Source organism: Capricornis sumatraensis, chromosome 10 (assembly GCF_032405125.1).
Source record: "Capricornis sumatraensis isolate serow.1 chromosome 10, serow.2, whole genome shotgun sequence".
NCBI classification, from domain to species: domain Eukaryota; kingdom Metazoa; phylum Chordata; class Mammalia; order Artiodactyla; family Bovidae; genus Capricornis; species Capricornis sumatraensis.
The window spans coordinates 62,084,047-62,104,648 of NC_091078.1; the positions used below are offsets into that span (position 1 = coordinate 62,084,047).

Sequence of the window (20,602 nt, forward strand, 5' to 3'; positions counted from 1 at the left end):
TACTGTTCTGGGTACTGAAGATACAGAGATAAGTAAGACAAGGTCCCTGTCCTCAAGACTCCTACCTGTAGATCCTAAGACATATTAAAATTTACAGTGATTAAAGCAGTGGGGTGTTGGTACAAGAATAGATATAGCAATGATACAGACTAGAAAAACCCTGGTTTATATAACAAGTTGGGTACACATTAAAGATAGCACTGCAGAATGGCTTTGAGCCTAGTCTGTAACTTACAGAGCCTATTTCAAGACTTGCGAGCCCACTCACTTGTATCACTTTTGAGACTCTTTACATTAGGTCTTAAAATGACTGAAAGACAGATGTAGCACCAAATTCGTACATGGAAGCTCTGAAAATCCTAATTTCTGGCTGGTGAAGAATGGGATCCTGACAAGTCTCTAGTTGTGGTGGACTTGCTGTAATGAGGAAAATTTTTAGGTAACATGAAAAACAGTTGAGCTTCCCTGGTCAAAGAAAATGCTGGTTAAATAGATTAAACACCATTTTCAATACATCAAATTGATAAAAATGTAAAGGTGCTAGTCCAATGGTGGTACACTGTTACCAGAGATGAGGTGATGTGGGTTCTTGTAGGTGGTATGAATAAAATGGTAAAACCTACCTAGAAAGCAATTTGAAAGCACCAAAAGCTTTAGAAATATTCAAATACTTTGATCCAGTAATTCTGTTTCTAGCAACTCATTCTAAGGAAATCATCAGAAATACACTTGGAGGTTTCTATACATACACATTCTACCATTGTATCATTAGGCTGCATGTCACAGAAACCCGACTGAAGTTTAACTATGGAGGTGTTTATCCTCATGGATCAGTAAGTCCAAGGCTGGTACAGCAGATCCTCTAGGTATGCCATCAAGATCCAAGCTCCTGGAGTCTGTCCAGTGTACCAGCCGGAACAAGTGGCTGTCTTTTTCATGCCCCCAAATGGTTCTGGAACTTCTTGGTTGCCTGTTTGTGCTCCAGGCAGGATGGAGAGAGGACAACCGTTCATGCTTGCCAAATCTGTCCTTTTGTATCAGATATACAGGAAGCAGATTTCCACTTGTACCTTTTTTTTAAATCATGTAACAACTATAGTCACCATGTGATATAGTAGATCTGAACTTGTATCATGGTCCCCTGTATTAGATCCTTGCTCAAGATCTACTTGTATCTCTGAATTTATCGGAGCTGTCACAAGGCTGTCCTTAGCAGGAGCTGGGGAAGTATTGGTAACTAGGCCCACGATGATTTCCCTCATCCAAAGTGAGGTTCTGCTGAAGAGGACGATAAAACATGGGAGCTGTTTAATTACAAAATCCTCTGTAGTTATTAGTGTCAGGATTTTGAATTTTACTGACCTGGAAAAATGCTCACGTACAATGTCAAGTGAGAAGCAGGACAAGAACATACAGAATACAGTAAAAATTTGGTTACAAAAATATAATTTACATACACACACATCAAACATCAGGAAATAAAATGTTAGTGGTAGTTAATGTTAGAGAATTAGCAGTTCAGGTCAAAAGGGTATTGATGGATAGATACAGTTTTTATCTTGCTGAATGTTTTCTGAATTTTCTAAATTTTCTTCAATGAACTTATATTACTTTATAATAGGAAAAAAGATATTATTTTTTAAAAATCCCATATATTCTTAAAGAAGTCCATAATATGTATTTATTCATTTTCATCTTCATTGTCAAAAGAAAGGAGGCTACTGTTTTTGATCTGCTTTCGTGAGCTCTTTTCAACTGAGTCCTGCTCATTTCTTTCATCTTCTTCTTTTGTCTTTTTCTTTTTTGAGCTTGCTGATAAACCCGCATATTTTTCATCTGAGGAACGCTTGACTGGTTTTCGATACATAATTCTTCCATCAGCTGAAGCTGGCTCTTCATCTGCACCAAAAAACAAAGTTAAAACACTTTCTTTCTCTCATTATTTTTGACTTTATTGGAGAGTCAGATGGCAAGAAAATCTCATACTGTATTTATGGATGTTCTTGAGTCAATTCAGCCTGTTCTCTGCTCCCTCTAGCTATGTACCCACAAGACATGCAGTCACTTAATAAAAAACCTAATAAAAACTCATTTACTGAAGTATACTGTAATACTGGCAGTCCACAATTCAAAACAATCAGGAGATACACACACACACACACACACACACACACACACACACACATACATATTTTAAACTTTTTATTTTATATTGGAGTACAGCTGATTAACAATATTGTGATAGTTTCAGGCAGAGAGCAGAATGACTCAGGCATACATATACATGTTTCCATTCTCTACCAAACTCCCCTCTCATCCAGGCTGCCACATACCATTGGGCAGATAATACTGTGCTATACAGTAGGTCCTTGCTGGTTATACATAATCATGCTGTATTTTTAAGTATTCTGAAAAGTGATTGTTTGAAACTTCTCCTCCTAAAGCAATGTAATAAAAACTTACAAATAATGAATAAAATGCTATATAGCATACCACACTTCAGGCACTAAATAGACCTCTGCTGACTAGTGTGTAAACCTAACCAGCTGTTTAAAAAAAAAAAAAAAAAAGGATGTTTTTACTTAAATTTGCATTTAATCCTTTTAACAACCCAGTAAGGTGGGCACAATTATTGTCCCCATTTTACTGATGAGGTAACTGAGACTGAGAGGTGAAAAAACTTGTTCAGAGTCACAAATCTGGTAAATGAAATTTGAACTAGGACTATCTCCTTCAAACATACCATCAGTTCAGTTCAGTCGCTCATTCGTGTCCGACTCTTTGCGACCCCATGAATCGCAAAACGCCAGGCCTCCCTGTCCATCACTAACTCCTGGAGTTCACTCAGACTCATGTCCATCGAGTCAGTGATGCCATCCAGCCATCTCATCCTCTGTCGTCCCCTTCTCGTTCTGCCCTCAATCCCTCTCATTCTGCCCTCAACCTCCTTGCTGAAGTGGTCAGCAAACCACTTCAGTATTCTTGCCTTGAGAACCCCATGAACAGTATGAAAAGGCAAAATGATAGGATACTGAGAAAGGAACTGCCTGGGTAAGTAGGTGTCCAACATGCTACTGGAGATCAGTGGAGAAATAACTCCAGAAAGAATGAAGGGATGGAGCCAAAGCAAAAACAATACTCAGTTGTGGATGTGACTGGTGATAGAAGCAAGGTCCGATGTTGTAAAGAGCAACATTGCATAGGAAACTGCAATGTCAGGTCCATGAATCAAGGCAAATAAACAGGAGATGGCAAGAGTGAACGTCGACGTTCTAGGAATCAGCAAACTAAAATGGACTGGAATGGGTGAATTTAACTCAGATGACCATTATGTCTACTACTGTGGGCAGGAATCCCTTAGAAGAAATGGAGTAGCCATCATGGTAAGCAAAAAAAGTCCAAAATGCAGTACTTGGATGCATCTCAAAAACGACAGAGTGATCTCTGTTCATTTCCAAGGCAAAGCATTCAATATCATGGTAATCCAAGCCTATGCCCCAACCAGTAACACTGAAGAAGCTGAAGTTGAACGGTTCTATGAAGACCTATAAGACCTTTTAGAACTAACACCCCAAAAAGATGTCCTTTTCATTATAGGGGACTGAAATGCAAAAGTAGGAAGTCAAGAAACACCTGGAGTAACAGGAAAATTTGGCCTCGGAGTACGGAATGAAGCAGGGCAAAGGATAATAGAGTTTTGCCAAGAGAACGCACTGGTCATAGCAAACACCCTCTTCCAACAACACAAGAGAAGACTCTACACATGGACATCACCAGATGGTCAACAACAAAATCAGATTGATTATATTCTTTGCAGACAAAGATAGAAAAGCTCTATACAGTCAGCAAAAACAAGACTGGGAGCTGACTGTGGCTCAGATCATGAACTACTTATTGCCAAATTCACACTTAAATTGAAGAAAGTAGGGAAAACCACTAGACCATTCAGGTATGACCTAAATCAAATCCCTTATGATTATACAGTAGAAGTGAGAAACAGACTTAAGGGACTAGATCTGATAGACAGAGTGCCTGATGAACTATGGACAGAGGTTCGTGACATTGTACAGGAGACAGGAGACCATCCCCATGGAAAACAAATGCAAAAAAGGAAAGATAAGAAAGCCTTCCTCAGCGATCAACGCAAAGAAATAGAGGAAAACAGCAGAATGGGAAAGACTAGAGATCTCTTTAAGAAAATTAGAGATACCAAGGGAACATTTCATGCAAAGATGGGCTCAATAAAGGACAGAAATGGTATGGACCTAACAGAAGCAGAAGATATTAAGAAGAGGTGGCAAGAATACACAGAAGAACTGTACAAAAAAGAGCTTCACAACCCAGATAATCACGATGGTGTGATCACTCACCTAGAGCCAGACATCATGTAATGCGAAGTCAAGAGGGCCTTAGAAAGCATCACTATGAACAAAGCTAGTGGAGGTGACGGAATTCCAGTTGAGCTATTTCAAATCCTGGAAGATGATGCTGTGAAAGTGCTGCACTCAATATGCCAGCAAATTTGGAAAACTCAGCAGTGGCCACAGGACTGGAAAAGGTCAGTTTTCATTCCAATCCTAAAGAAAGGCAATGCCAAAGAATGCTCAAACTACTGCACAATTGCACTCATGTGCTCACATGCTAGTAAAGTAATGCTCAAAATTCTCCAAGCCAGGCTTCAGCAATATGTGAACCGTGAACTTCCAGATGTTCAAGCTGGTTTTAGAAAAGGCAGGAGAACCAGAGATCAAATTCCCAACAACCACTGGATCATCGAAAAAGCAAGAGAGTTCCAGAAAAACATCTATTTCTGCTTTACTGACTATGCCAAAGCCTTTGACTGTGTGGATCACAATAAACTGTGGAAAATTCTGAAAGAGATAGGAATACCAGACCACCTCACCTGCCTCTTGAGAAACCTGTATGCAGGTCAGGAAGCAACAGTTAGAACTGGACATAGAACAACAGACTGGTTCCAAATAGGAAAAGGAGTACATCAAGGCTGTATGTTGTCACCCTGCTTATTTAACTTATATGCAGAGTACATCATGAGAAACGCTGGGCTGGAAGAAGCACAAGCTGGAATCAAGATTGCTGGGACAAATATCAAACATACCATACCATTATATAAAATGATTTCATACCTAACGTTAAATTGGTGGGAAAACCAGCTTACTTTCAGACATACCTGCTTTGGCAGCCTTTATTTCCGCCTTAATTTTCATGACTTCTTCAGCTGACAGATCTCCCTTTTTTAAAACCACCACTTGGGGCTGTTCATCTTCTTTGTCACTGTGATCACCATCTTCTTCTGGGAGCTGAGGCTGGATTCTCTAGGAAAAAACACAAACACAACAAATTTAGTTCTGACCCTGAACTAAATACAACCACTGTCTGTGAGAAACTGTAATCAGTAGAGTGAGAAGAGTAACCTTATTGACTAAATGTGTTTGGCAGTGAATTTTCAAGTTAACTCTTAAGAATCTAACCTCGCCAGAGTAGGGAAGAGGTCCACCTGCCAGTTATTCTGGGGTGCCTATCCAGGGGAACCAGTTTCCATCCCAGCAGGACCCTAACCTGCAGTTCCTGATGTCAGGGGCCCTCTGTTCCATGCCCAGTCTACTCAGGGAAGTGCTGGGCTGCACCAGTTCTCGCTGCTCTTCATCAACCCTTTTCACTTCCATCTCTTCTCAAAGCATAACAAACAAACAAAAAAACACCACCAAAGTACAGGAAACAGCAAGTAAAAGGTCCTCCTTCTCTGCTCATCTTTCTTCCCTCCCAGCAGCTTGTTTGGTGGGTATCCCATCAGCTGTTCTAAGTGTATAAAAATGTGGAGGTATAGAAAACATTTTGTATACAAACAGGACGCTAAACATACTACTATATAACTTGATTTCTTTTTTCTTTTTTAATTATTAAAATTCCCAAACATAAAAAAGTACAGAGAATAATGTAACAGAAACCATGTACTCACTTTACACAAGTAACACATGGTAACATTTGGCTAATTGAGATTTTTAAGAAAAATATCAGACACCATAAAAGTTCCACTTGCCCAACTTTTTTATTCAAAGAAAAAACAAACCGCTTTGCACAATACCCTGAGATACATATGGCATCACCTATTTTTAAAAATTACTATTATTTAGCTCTCGGCCTTAGCGCCATCTTTTGAGAAACCTCTGCGCCATGAGAGCGAAGTGGAGGAAGAAGCGAATGCGGAGGCTGAAGCGCAAAAGAAGAAAGATGAGGCAGAGGTCCAAGTAAACTTGTACACCTATGGAAGCCACAGAAGCAGAAACAAGGGAAGCCAGAGGCCAGGGATGCTGGTACAAATTGTGGACTGCATGCCTACTATCTAGAACTTCTCAATGGATCTGGAACATCTGTGGCCATTCTGATCGCCTTGACCACCTTTGAGAGACCTACCTTGCTCATATCAAAGCCGTCCCTTTTATTGCCTTGGACCTGTGATAACTATGGACTAGTTCTCTTCTCAGTTGTGGCTGAATGTAACGTGTACAATAAATCATCTCTTTTGCTGTCTTAGCTGAAGAAAAAAAAAAAATTACCATTATTTAACTCTATATATGGTTATCTCATGGTTTATTTCATCAGTTCTTTGTGAGCAAAAATTTTAGTTGTTTGTAGTTTTTTCTACTATGATAAAATTTTTGCATGTTTTTGTTCACTTTTCCAAACTTATACATGAAATTCCCTGAATGGAAATGCTAGGTTTCAAGGCTTGCACACTCCACACACAGTATTGAAACGGCTGGTTAGTCCACTTCTCACAGAGCCTTCCTTGTCCCCCAAACAGGGCATCAAAGCCCTGCAGGATCTGGCCTGAGTCAATAACCACAGCTATAAGCACAGTCTTATCTTCTTGCCATGCTCATAGCCTCTGGGCTCCAGACAGGTTTGAGTTTTGCAGATCCCTGAACATATTAGCTCCTCTGCCTCCCCTGTCACTGCGTAAATTCCCAGGGCCTAGAAGGCCCCACTGACCCTGGCCAACTCCTAATCAATCTGCCTTCTAGACTCAAATCCTTCAGCAGTGCTTTTGAGATCGCACCTGTTCTTTTCATATAGTCTATGGCTCACAGGTGGCATGTACCACACCGTGTCATCAATGTTTTCCTGACTCTACTAGGCAACACAGTATGTGTTTCTTCTCTGTATCTAAAGGCACAGAGCCTGGCAAACAGCAGAGACAAGAAACATTGACCAACAGGATGATAAGCACAGTCATTTAACCATTGTAACTTCTCACACACTAGTTGAGGTCACAGACACTGTACTAGGAAAATATAGATGGATTAAGATACTTAAAGAATTAGATTTAGTGATGGAGATATACAGGAGAGCAAGCAGTTGCAATGCAGAATGGTAAGTACTACAGATAAGATATGGATAGAGTGAAGAGAACAGAGGAGTAACTGTTGAGGGGGAGGTTCAAAGGACTTCACTGAGATGGTGACCCGTGAAGGTCGCAATAAGGCACGCAGGAAGCTGTTTAAGTACATGGCAGGGAGTTCCCTAGTGGTCCAGTGGTTAAGAATCTGCCTTCCAACAAAGGGGATGTGGGTTCAATCCCTAGCCTGGGAACTAAGATCCCACATGCCATGCAGGGCAGCTAAGCCCACTAGAGGCAGTTACTGAGCCTGTGCACCCTGGAGCTCAGAACCACAACTAGAGAGAAGCTAGCATCCCACAACAAAGATCCTGCGTCCCACAGTTAAGACCCAATGCAGTCAAATAAATATTTAAAAATTAAAGAACATAGCATTCTGGAAATCCATCTCTGTCCTTTCAGAGTCTGGCCCAGTGCCTGGGGTTAACACATACTCACTGGACTAACTGCACTTGAGTCAATCTTGGGTTCTACTAGGTGACAAGGGAGTGGGTCTTACTGTAAATGCTAGATAAAGTGCTAAATTATTTCTCCACACGTCTTAAGCATAAGGGCAAGTCTCCTTCTATTAGAAGAGATAGGGCAGGTTTTGATGTGAATCAGTTCAGGAAGGAGCTTGGGAGGGCACAGAAATTGACTCTCATGATCCTATTCAGATCTAGGATATGAAACGTATTTGCTTTCCATCTTTTTTTTTTTGTAAGAACAAAGGACAGAAGTAGATCTAAGACATTCTTAAAGATGTTCTAGATTCGAGGCTTCAGTTCAGTTCATTTCAGTTGCTCAGTCGTGTCCGACTCTTTGTGACCCCATGAATCACAGCACACCAGGCCTCCCTGTCCATCACCAACTCCCGGAGTTCACTCAGATTCATGTCCATCGAGTCAGTGATGCCATCCAGCCATCTCTTCCTCTGTCGTCCCCTTCTCCTCCTGCCCCTAATCCCTCCCAGCATCAGAGTCTTTTCCAATGAGTCAACTCTTTGCATGAGGTGGCCAAAGTACTGGAGTTTCAGCTTTAGAATCATTCCTTCTAAAGAAATCCCAGGGCTGATCTCCTTCAGAATGGATTGGTTGGATCTCCTTGCAGTCCAAGGGACTCTCAAGAGTCTTCTCCAACACCACAGTTCAAAAGCATCAATTTTTCGGCGCTCAGCCTTCTTCACAGTCCAACTCTCACATCCATACATGACCACAGGAAAAACCATAGCCTTGACTAGACGGACTTTAGTCGGCAAAGTAATGTCTCTGCTTTTGAATATGCTATCTAGGTTGGTCATAACTTTTCTTCCAAGGAGTAAGCGTCTTTTCATTTCATGGCTGCAGTCACCATCTACAGTCATTTTGGAGCCCCCCAAAATAAAGTCTGACACTGTTTCCCCCATCTATTTCCTATGAAGTGATGGGACCGGATGCCATGATCTTCGTTTTCTGAATGTTGAGCTTTAAGCCAACTTTTTCACTCTCCTCTTTCACCTTCATCAAGAGGCTTTTTAGTTCCTCTTCACTTTCTGCCATAAGGGTGGTGTCATCGGCATATCTGAGGTTATTGATATTTCTCCCAGCAATCTTGATTCCAGCTTGTGTTTCTTCCAGCCCAGCGTTTCTCATGATGTACTCTGCACATAAGTTAAATAAGCAGGGTGACAATATACAGCCTTGACGTACTCCTTTTCCTATTTGAAACCAGTCTGTTGTTCCAGGTCCAGTTCTAACTGTTGCTTCCTGACCTGCATACAGATTTCTCAAGAGGCAGGTCAGAGGATATTAAAAAGAAAGTGAAGTCGCTCAGTTGTGTCCAACTCTTTGCAACCCCATGGACTGTAGCCCACCAGGCTCTTCCATCCATGGCATTTTCCAGGTAAGAGTACTGGAGTGGGTTGCCATTTCCTTCTCCAGGGGATCTTCCCAACCCAGGGGGACGACAGTATTACCTACAGTGTTTACAGGTTTTGGAATGAGCAAGTGAAAATGCAGAAACAGAAAAATGATCGTTCCTAAAGTACTATCTACCAAGGATGGGGCGCTTTACCTGCGTCAAGTCATTTTCAGAATACAGCAACACTGTGAAAACGACCAACAGCTTTCTGGGGGCAAGAGGCTGTAGTTGTTTGAAGAGGAGCAGCTTGGGGTTCGATGACCCTCGGACTGAAGGCCCAGCGTGGGTGGGAGGCGGGACCCGTCAGTATTTGGCCTCCAAGGCAGAAGCCGAAAGTAGCGGAGCCGGCCGCGTTTCTGAAGTAACCAGATAGGCCCGGGCTCACCTTGGTTTCTACGGTGGGCCCTTCCTTGTAGCCGACCCGTTCCTTGAAGCGGGCCAGGAAGGCCGGCTCGGCTGGCCGCACATACGACACCTGGTTCCGCTTGCTCATAGCTGCTCTGGGGGAAAACAGTCCTCCCCGGACGCCTGGAGGATGTACAGAGGCGGCGGCGCCTACTCATGACGTCACATAGCCCCGTCACCTGACCCAAGGCCGGGCAACATGGCGGCCTCCATGCTGGCGTCAACGTCAGACCTGAGCGCCAAATTTAAATTCGCGGCCATCTTGAGTGGGCGGAATCCCCGCGCAGTGCGCGGCTGGAAGGGAGTACTGTCGCTCGGTAGATCTCGGGACCGAGGGCTGAGGGCACGATGGCGCCCGGCTGCAAAAGTAAGTGAGGAGCCCCAGCTTCGTGACCCCGTTCCCTCCCACAAGTACAAGCTTTCCTGCTGGCCGTGAAGGGAAGGAGCGCACAGAACGGCGAGGGAGGGTGTTTGGCGTCTCTGTCTCCCCAAGACAGTACATTAATGGAACAGCTGTCTTCCCATCTGTGTATTGGGCGCACGCTAAGAGCCTGGCGCAGTTTTAGGCACTGGGGCTGAGCAGCAAAGCGAAACGGAGAGCTGTCATCCAGACGCTCCTAAGCGACGTGCTGATTCTTCCCTCCCGATCTCGGACCTTCCATTCGTCGCTGGTCCCTTCCTCAGTCCCAGTCGGGGCTGCCTCTTTAGTATCCTCACTTGAGGGTCGGCTCACACTCTCCCCACTTTCTGCTTAATTCTACATTACTGACTTTTCTGAAGGGGAGAACCTACTATATTGTTCTATGCACCTCGTTCTCTTTTGGAAGGTCCGCTGTGGACTCTTCTTAGATAGGAGACTTTTAAAGCACAGAATTCAGTGGTGTCTTTACATTCTCACAATCCCTCACAATCTCAAGGAGACCCCTGGAAGTTCTTCCTTTTTCTCACGGAGGGGAGCCTGTCGTTTTTGCTTTTGATAAAACCTTCCATTGTCCTTTGCTGTTCCTGGCTACGTGCCCCACGTCTTACATTGCCTAACCCTTTAAGAAATCTTGGTTTTTAAAGCCAAGGGACTGGATTTTGGACTAACTTGATGTATCTTAGTGAATGGTATGAATGGTAAGGAGACGATGTTAGAAGATGAAAGAAATGGTGAATTTTTGGTGTTTGAGTCTTCTAATAACGTTAATGCTTTTAGCTGTCAATCGTAATTCTTTTCTAATATGTTGTTTCACTTACTTTTAGGTCGCTCGTACCATTAAAACATCATTATGCTCTCTTTTTCCATCTAAAATGTTCGTTTTTCTCCAACATTTTCAGCATTCAGAGGATATTAGCGCACAAATTGGTACATTATTGGACCAAAATGTTCATTGTGCTTTCTGCACAATCACAGTGTTTGTTCAGTAAATCTGGACTCAAGCAAGAGAATTGATGCCTGTGCTATAATTAGAGCAACTGTTTCTTTAATGGAAAATATATTGTCGAATCCACAGCCCATAGTTTACGTTTGTTAGATGTCCCAGTGATGTATTTTTATAGTTTTTCCCTAAAACCATATCTGATCCCAGATTTCTCATTGCAGTTTCACTGCATTTAGTACTCATTTCTGACCTCTTTAAAAGAATTTTTTTAGCAGATAATTGAGATAGATCACGTATTATCTCATATAGTTTCTCATATAAAATGTTAAATTCAGTGGTTTTTAATATATTTACAGATATGTGCAACTATCACTGTAGTCAATTTTAGAATCTTTTCATCACCTCAAAAAAATCTCATATCCTTGAGCTCTCACCCGCTACCTCCCCATTCCCCCACCTGCCCTAAGCAACAACTAATTGGCTTGCTGTCTTGTCTAGTTGTAGTCATTATTCAAAGTGGCATGTTGAAGTCTCCAACTATTATTGGTGAAGTCTCCAACTATTAATAGTCTCCAACTAAAATTGTCTGTTTTCTGTTCATTTCTTGTCAGTTCTTGTATTTTGGTTCTTTGTTATTGGGTAGATATGTTTTTATCTGTGTTATTTTCCTGGTGATTTGACCCTTTTATCATTATAAAAAGTTCCTCTTCATCTCTAGTATCTTTGTCTTAAAGTCTATTTTGTCTGAAACCTGTGTGGCCACTCCCACTTTCTTATGATGGCTGTTTGCATGAGATAATCTTTTTTTCATCCTTTCACTCTCAAAGTGAAAGTGTATCTTTGAATCTAAAGGCTGTTTCCTGAAGACAGTGTATAGTCGAACAATCTTTGCCTTTTGATTGGGTTGTTTAATCTACTCATGTGTCGTTATTGATTTGGTGGGATTCACAGCTGCCATTTTACTTTTCTTGTCTCATGTCTTTTATGTTCCTCTGTTCTTCATTCACTGTGGTTTTTTGTGTTTTTTTTTGCTGCTTTTATTTATTTATTTATTTATTTAAATTTTAATTTTTACTTTATTTTACTTTACAATACTGTATTGGTTTTGCTCACTGTGTTTTTGTTTAACGGTTGCTCTAGGGTTTAACATATCCATTTTAACAGCGTTAGCTTCAGATTTATACTAGCTTAATTCCAGTGATATAAACATTACTCCTGCATAGATATATTCCCTTTTATCCCCTTTTTTGTGGTGTTATTATTGTTATTGTTATTATCTGGCTGTAATGTCTTGTGGGATGTTAGTTCCCTGACCAGGGATAGAACCCCAGCCACTGTAGTGAGAGCCCAGAGTCCTACCCACTGGTCTGCAAGGGAATGCCTGGTATTGCTGTTAAACACATTAACATGTATTGTTACAAACTCAACAGTATGTTGCTTTACATCTTATTCATTTCGTTAGTCTATTACAGGTTTGTTCCTACTCACCTTCTTTGTGATATTTTGGCAAATATACACATAGTACGTTTCTATATGTTATACATCCAATGATACCTTATCAGTTCAGTCTCTCAGTCTTGTCTGATTCTTTGCGACCCCATGGACTGCAGCACGCCAGGCTTCTCTGTCCATCGCCAGCTCCCAGAGCTTACTCAAACTCATGTCCATTGAGTTGGTAATGCCATCCAACCATCTCATCCTCTGTCATCTGCTTCTCCTCCTAACTTCAATCTTTGCCAGCATCAGGGTCTTTTCCAATGAGTCAGTTCCTTGCATCAGGTGGCCAAAGTACAGGAGTTTCAGCTTTAGCATCAGTCCTTCCAATGAATATTCAGGACTAATTTCCTTTAGGATGGACTGGTTGTATCTCCTTGCTTTCCAAGGGACTCTCAAGAGTCTTCTCCAACACCATAGTTCAAAAGCATCAATTCTTCAGTGCTCAGTTTTCTTTATAGTCCAACTCTCACATCCATACGTGGCTATTGGAAAAACCATAGCTTTGACTAGATGGACTAGCTTTGACCAGTTGGCAAAGTAATGTATGCTTTTTAATATGCTGTCTAGGTTGGTCATAGCTTTTCTTCCAAGGAGCAAACATCCTTTAATTTCATGGTTGCAGTAACCATCTGCAGTGATTTTGGAGCCCAAAAAATAAAGTCTGTCACTGTTTCCACTTTTTCCCCATCTATTTGCCATGAAGTGATGGGACCAGATGCCATGATCTTAGTTTTCTGAATGTCGAGCTTTAAGCCAACTTTTTCACTCTCTTTTATTTTCATCAAGAGGCTTTTTAGTTCTTCACTTTCTGTCATAAGGGTGGTGTCATCTACATATATGAGGTTATTGATGTTTTTCCCAGAAATCTTAATTCCAGCTTGTGCTTCATCCAGTCTAGCATTTCTCATGACGTACTCTGCATATAAGTTAAATAAGCAGGGTGACAGTGTACAGCCTTGACGTACTCCTTTCCTGATTTGGAACCAGTCTGTTGTTCCATGTCCAGTTCTAACTGTTGCTTCTTGACCTGCATACAGATTTCTCAGGAGGCAGGTCAGGTGGTCTGGTATTCCCATCTCTTGAAGAATTTTCCACAGTTTGTTGTGATCCACACTGACAAAGGCTTATGATTCTTTATATGCTATGCTAAATTGCTTCAGTAGTGTCTGACTGTTTGCAACCTACCAACTGTAGCCTGCCAAACTCCTCTGTCCATGGGATTTTCCAGGCAAGAATACAGGAATGGGGATTTTGGGGTCCCCATGGGATCCAGTGGGGATCTGGAGTGAAGTGAAGAATACTTCTCCGGGGGAATCTTCCTGATAGGGATCAAACCCACTTCTCTTGCATCTCCTGCATTGGCAGGCAGGTTCTTTACCACTGGCGCCACCTGGGAAGCCTGATACCTTTTATACATATTATATACATTTTTGTTTACAACTTTAAAAAATAAACAGGAGAAAACAGACATTTCTACTTTTTTTTCTTTTTTTATAATTATATGATTGCTGTAACTTGATGCTCTTTGATTTTTTTCCATGTGAATTTGAATTTTATTGTCTGTGATCACTTACCTGGTCTTAGGACTTAATGAAGCTCAGGTTCTTGATACCTTGTCACAGAAAGAATTCAGTGAGAGACAAAGTGATAGGTAAGAATTGAATTTATTTAAATATAAGCACAAAAAAAAATAAAAATAAAAATAAAATAAATATAAGCACACTCCACAAATGGAGTGTGGACCATCTCAGAAGGTGAGGGGCCTCGAAATGTGGCATGTGGTTAGTTTTTATGGGCAGGGTAATTTCATAGCCTGTTGAGTGGGAGGATTATTTCAGTTACTTCACAGAAAAGGGGGAGATTTCCAGGAACTGGGCCACTGCACACTGTTTGTTCGTTGAAGCCTGGCTTGGAGAATTTTGAGCATTACTTTACTAGCATGTGAGCACATGAGTGCAATTGTGCAGTGGTTTGAGCATTTTTTGGCATAGCTTTTCTTTGGGATTGGAATGAAAACTGACCTTTTCCAGTCCTGTGGCCACTGCTGAGTTTTCCAAATTTGCTGTCATGTTGAGTGCAGCACTTTCACAGCATCATCTTCCAGGCTTTGAAATAGCTCAACTGGAATTCCATCACTTCCACTAGCTTTGTTTGTAATGATGCTTTCTAAGGCCCACTTGACTTCACATTCCAAGATGTCTGGAGTGATCACACCATCGTGATTATCTAGGTCGTGAAGCTCTTTTTTGTACAGTTCTTCTGTGTGTTCTTGCCACCTCCTCCTAATACCTTCTGCTTCTGTTAGGTCCATACCATTTCCGTCCTTTATTGAGCCCATCTTTGCATGAAATGTTCCTTTGATATCTCTAATTTTCTTAAAAAGATCTCTAGTCTTTCCCATTCTGTTGTTTTCCTCTATTTCTTTGCATTGATCGCTGAGGAAGTCTTTCTTATCGCTCCTTGCTCTTCTTGTAACTCTGCATTCAGATGCTTGTATCTTTCTTTTTCTCCTTTGCTTTTCGCTTCTCTTCTTTTCACAGCTATTTGTAAGGCCTCCCAGACAGCCATTTTGCTTTTTTTGCATTTCTTTTCCATGGGGATGGTCTTAATCCCTGTCTCCTGTACAATGTCACGAACCTCTGTCCATAGTTCATCAGGCACTCTGTCTATCAGATCTAGTCCCTTAAATCTATTTCTCACTTCTACTGTATAATCATAAAGGAATTTGATTTAGGTCATACCTGAATGGTCTAGTGGTTTTCCCTACTTTCTTCAATTTAAGTGTGAATTTGGCAATAAGGAGTTCATGATCTGAGCCACAGTCAGCTCCCGGTCTTGTTTTTGCTGACTGTATAGAGCTTCTCCATCTTTGGCTGAAAAGAATATAATCAGTCTGACTTTGGTGTTGACCATCTGGTGATGTCCATGTGTAGAGTCTTCTCTTGTGTTGTTGGAAGAGGGTGTTTGCTATGACCAGTGCGTTCTCTTGACAAAACTCTAGCCTTTGCCTTGCTTCATTCCGTATTCCAAGGCCAAATTTGCCTGTTACTCCAGGTGTTTCTTGACTTCCTACTTTTGCATTCCAGTCCCCTATAATGAAAAGGACATCATTTTTGGGTGTTAGTTCTAAAAGGTCTTATTGGTCTTCATAGAACCGTTCAACTTCAGCTTCTTCAGCATTACTGGTTGGGGCATAGACTTGAATTACTGTGATACTGAATGATTTGCCTTGGAAATGAACAGAGATCACTCTGTCGTTTTTGAGATTGCATCCAAGTACTGCATTTTGGACTCTTTTGTTGACCATGATGGTTACTCCATTTCTTCTGAGGGATTCCTGCCCGCAGTAGTAGATATAATGGTCATCTGAGTTAAATTCACTCATTCCAGTCCATTTTAGTTTGCTGATTCCTAGAATGTCGACGTTCACTCTTGCCATCTCCTGTTTGACCTCTTCCAATTTGCCTTGATTCATGGACCTGACATTCCAGGTTCCTGTGCAGTATTGCCCTTTACAGCATCGGACCTTGCTTCTATCACCAGTCACATCCACAGCTGGGTATTGTTTTTGCTTTGGCTCCATCCCTTCATTTTTTCTGGAGTTATTTCTCCACTGATCTCCAGTAGCATATTGGGCACCTACTGACCTGGGGAGTTCCTCTTTCAGTATCCTATCATTTTGCCTTTCCATAGTGTTCATGGGGTTCTCAAGGCAAGAGTACTGAAGTGGTTTGCCATTCCCTTCTCTAGTGGACCACATTCTGTCTGACCTTCCACCATGACCCACCCGTCTTGCTTGGGTAGCCCCACACGGCATGGCTTAGTTTCATTGAGTTAGACAAGGCTGTGGTCCATGTGATTAGATTGACTAGTTTTCTGTGATTATGGTTTGTGTGTCTGCCCTCTGATGCCTCTCACAACACCTACCGTCTTACTTGGGTTTCTCTTACCTTGGATGTGGGGTATCTCTTCACGGCTGCTCCAGCAAAGCGCAGCCACTGCTCCTTACCTTGGACTAAGTGTATCTTCTCATAGCTGCCCCTCCTGACCTTGAACGTGGAGAAGCTCCTCTTGGCCCTCCTGCTGAGGTAATTAATTATCCCTCCCTTAAGATCATTAATTACTGAGACCTGTTGAAGGGCAAACATTGGGCCAGGATTAGATCACAAAATAGCTTAAGCCACAATGAGTTCTTTTATGTTGAGAAAGCCATTGTTGGTTCACTTTCTTCAGGGACCCCTTAACTCGTCTGCTCACAGTTAGAATAGGTAGGAAGATCGAGGTCTGTCCCCTGTCATGCCCATGCCAGGGAGCCTGGAGACTGATGAGTGTGAGCAACTGAAGAACAGGCTAGAAGAACGAGGTTTTTATGTTGCACTGTAAAAAATCTTTAATGACTTCTTATCTTTTTTTCTAGCTGAGTTACGCAATGTGACAAACTGTCAGTCTAACCAACCAAGGTAAGGAAAAAAAAATTAAGAATGAGGCCAAAAGAATAAGAATGTAGTATTCCAAAAACAACTGTTTGGCATAGTAAGTAAGGGATCCTTGTTTCAGTGTTCAGCTACTTGGAAATACAGAAAAATCATGTCTCCTCTCTGGCCCTGTCTCCTCACCTTCCAGGTGAAAAGATAGAATCAGTAACATAGTTCTCCTTTAGAATGACTTAGTCTATTATTGCTTTTAAGATGGAAACCAGAGATAATCAGAGTTTGGAACTACCTTTCAGTTAGTTTCAAGGAGTAAAGTCTTGAAAATGGCAATTGTGAAGAGATTGGAGGAAGTTATAGATCAGTAAAGGGTTTGGGCCATGTGTGACTCTTGAAAAGAGGTCAGTGTCAATTGACAGATTTTGGGCTTGGTGGGGAAACTTGATACAGGAACACTAGAGGCAATAGGAGGCTCAGATTCTTTTTCTCCTGTAAATTGAGCTGCTATGTCTTTTGTCTTTAGTAATGAAGGTGATGCTATCAAAGTTTTCGTTCGAATACGCCCACCTACAGAGGCTTCTGGATCAGGTGATGCAGAACAAAACTTATGCTTATCTGTGCTCTCTTCTACGACTCTCCGGCTGCACTCCAACCCTGAGCCTAAGACCTTCGTGTTTGATCATGTGGCCAACATGGACACCACTCAGGTAATGATAATTTGGGGAGCTCCACTTTTCATTTGGAGCTTACAAGATTCTGTTACTTGGGAGAATTTCATTTCTGATTTCATCAGTTTGATAGATCTCAGATAAGTAAGGAAGCTCACATATTCCATTAGCATTTTAGATTTAATTTTATTAAGTATTTTTCTGGCTCCTTCAAAGTTTGCAACAGAATGGCAAGCCTGTTTTACTTTCCCTCTCCAACCAGTGATGGAGGTTATTGAAGGTATACTTTTGAGAACCCCTGGATGATTGATAAGTAAAATTGAACTGCCTAGTTTAAGAAGAATATTTTAGTTCTGGCTGCTGTTACACAAATAGGAGACTGGGTGGTTTAAACAGTAAACATTTATTTCTCAGAGTTCTGGGGGTTGGGAAATCCAAGAGCAAGTGCCGGAGATCCAGTGTCTTGTGAGGAGGACTTTCTAGATTGTAGACAGCTTCCTTCCACTGTGTCCTCATGTGGTGGAAAGAGAATTCTGTGTGTCTTGCTACAAGGGAACTCAGGCATACCTTGTTTTATTGCACTTTGCAGATACTGGGTTTATTTATACACAGTTGAAAGTTTGTGGCAGCTCTGCATTGAGCAGCTCCATTACCATCATTTGCCAATAGCATTGCTCACTTCATGTCCCTGTGTCACACTGTGGTCAATATTTCTTGAAATATTTCATTCTTTTTCCTTTGCAACCCCATATCCGTTGCAACTATATATTTGTTATGGTGATGTGTGATCAGGAATCTTTGATGTTACTGTTGTAACTCTTGGCATTTTTTAGCAGTAAAGTATTTTTATATTAAGACATATACATTGTCTTCTTAGAAATAATCTGTCCCACACTGAATAGACTGTAGTGTAGTATGAATTTAACTTCGATGTGGACTGGAAAACCAAAGAGTTGATGTGACTCGCTTTGCTGCTGTATTCACTTAATTGAGCTCATCTGGAAATGAACCTCCAGTATCTCCAAGGTGTGTCCATACTGGATCATGAGGGCTCCACTCATGATTAATTACTTCCCAAGGACCCCATCTCCAAATACCGTCACACTGGGGCTTACTATTTCAACGTGGGAATTTTAGCGAGGATATAGACATTCAAGGGCTTCCCACATGGCTCACTGGTAAAGAATCTGCCTGCCAAGCAGGAGATGTGGTTTCGATCCCTTGGTTGGGAAGATCCCCTGGAGAAGGAAATGGCATCCCACTCCAGTATTCTTTCCTGGGAAATCTCATGGACAGAGGTGCCTGGTGGGCTACAGTTCATGGGGTTGCAAATGGGTTGGATATGACTTACCGACTAAAACCACTTAGAGAGTGATCAGTGTAAGATTACTGTGGTGTTGGGACTTCCTTGATGGTCCAGTGGTTAAAATTCTTCACTTCCATTGCAGGGTGCATGGGTTTGATCCCTCGTGGGGGAACTAAGATTCCCACATGCTACAGGGCACAGCCAAAAAATAATTGCTATGCTTTCAATAACTTTTGCTAACTAAGAACAATTTGGTTAAAATCTAGTCAGCACTGTTCACTGGAACTTTCTGTGGTGATGGAAATGTTCTGTATCTGTGCTGTCCATTCCATTGGCCTCTAGCCACACATGGTTGTTTACGTTTAATTAAGATTAATTAAAATTTAAAACTCACCTTTTCAGATTATTAGTTTCTCAGATGTCTTAGCTACACGTGAAATACGAATAGTGTGTCTGAGGACCTGACTTTAATAGCCACATATGGCTAATGTTTATTGCATTGGACAGCACACATATTGATTGTTCTCTTATAATACACATGATTTGCATTTTTGGTGAGACATAGATTTTTAGGTCTTTTTTCATCTAGGACATGTCTGAAAAATGGAAATAGAAAGTGAGTCACATGTATATTAATAATTTTAAATTTTTTAATAGCTACATTTTTGGCTGTCCTGCACACCTTGCAGGATCTTAGTTCCCTGGCCAGGGTCGAACCTGGGCCCTCAGAAGTGAGAACACCGAGTCCTAACCACTGGACCGCCAAGGAATTCCCTAATAACTACATCTTTAAAAAATTAAAAAGAAATGGGTAAAATTAATTTTAATTCTATATCTTATTTGACCTTGTATATCTAAAATACATTTCGACATGTAATGAACATAAAGCAAGTTATTAATGAGATATTTTCCATTCTTTTTTTCATGTTCAACCTTTCAAACCTGATGATTGTTTTATATTTACAACACATCTGAAATTGAACTAGACACATTTCAGATGCTCTGTAGCCATATGTGACTCATGGCTACTAACAGTGGACAGTGCAGGTGTCTGAATTCTTGCCTTGTTAATACAAGTGCATCTGTTGTTGTACAGTCACTCAGTCGTGTCCAGCTCTTTGCGACCCCATGAACTGCAGCCCGCAGGGCTTCCCTGCCCTTCACCATCTCCCGGAGTTTGCTCAAACTCATGTCCATTGAGTCAGTGATGTCATCCAACCATCTCATGCTCTGTTGTCCCCCTCTCCCAGCTTCAGTCTTTCCCAGCATTAGGGTCTTTTCTAATGATCCATCTACTTGTATATAAAAATGAAAGTAAAAATCAGATAAAAGTTTGTGGGAAAAGTACTGAAGAACATATAGGGGTATGTATTTTATGCTAATATCAGTATAATATTGTGTGCAACATGCAAATTTCTATATAAAGTCTAGATGTGGGGTTTAAATCTATAATTGCATAGCAGATTAATGGATATAATTATGTTTACAGTTTTATCATCTTAGATATTTTAGCCTTTTTTTGTATAGTGGATATAATTTTCACATTGCAAATGACAATTTACACACAAGTTTTATTATATTTTAGAATGTCGTTTAGGGAAAATGTTTTCATTTTTGTAAAATGTTAACATATTTGG

The 20,602-nt window shown here is 41.2% G+C and overlaps 2 protein-coding genes across 2 annotated transcripts in view; one reads left to right on the forward strand and one right to left on the reverse strand.

Moving 5' to 3' along the window:
- Positions 1-1,228: 1,228 nt before the first annotated feature.
- KIAA1143 (KIAA1143 ortholog) lies at positions 1,229-9,821 on the reverse strand. Its single transcript, XM_068982897.1, has 3 exons — positions 9,681-9,821; positions 5,189-5,333; positions 1,229-1,899 (listed from the first exon to the last, which is right to left on the reverse strand). The coding sequence occupies exons 1-3, from the start codon at positions 9,786-9,788 to the stop codon at positions 1,682-1,684; spliced, it is 471 nt and encodes a 156-aa protein (XP_068838998.1). The 5' UTR covers positions 9,789-9,821; the 3' UTR covers positions 1,229-1,681.
- A 227-nt stretch (positions 9,822-10,048) lies between these two features.
- Positions 10,049-20,602, forward strand: part of KIF15 (kinesin family member 15) — a 55,298-nt gene continuing 44,744 nt past the window's right edge. The window contains exons 1-3 of the mRNA XM_068982560.1: positions 10,049-10,067; positions 16,979-17,021; positions 17,515-17,698. Coding sequence (XP_068838661.1) covers positions 10,049-10,067; positions 16,979-17,021; positions 17,515-17,698 — 246 coding nt within the window. The remainder of the gene's footprint in view (positions 10,068-16,978; positions 17,022-17,514; positions 17,699-20,602) is intronic.

Bases quoted from the DNA above. Each gene is read 5' to 3' on its own strand.
- KIAA1143 (XM_068982897.1), bottom strand. From the start codon at position 9,788: ATGAGCAAGCGGAACCAGGTGTCGTATGTGCGGCCAGCCGAGCCGGCC. The intron at 5,334-9,680 runs GTGAGCCCGGGC...GTTTTTTCCTAG, and splicing joins GGCCCACCGTAGAAACCAAG to AGAATCCAGCCTCAGCTCCC. The intron at 1,900-5,188 runs GTATGTCTGAAA...TTTTTGGTGCAG, and splicing joins AATAAAGGCTGCCAAAGCAG to ATGAAGAGCCAGCTTCAGCT.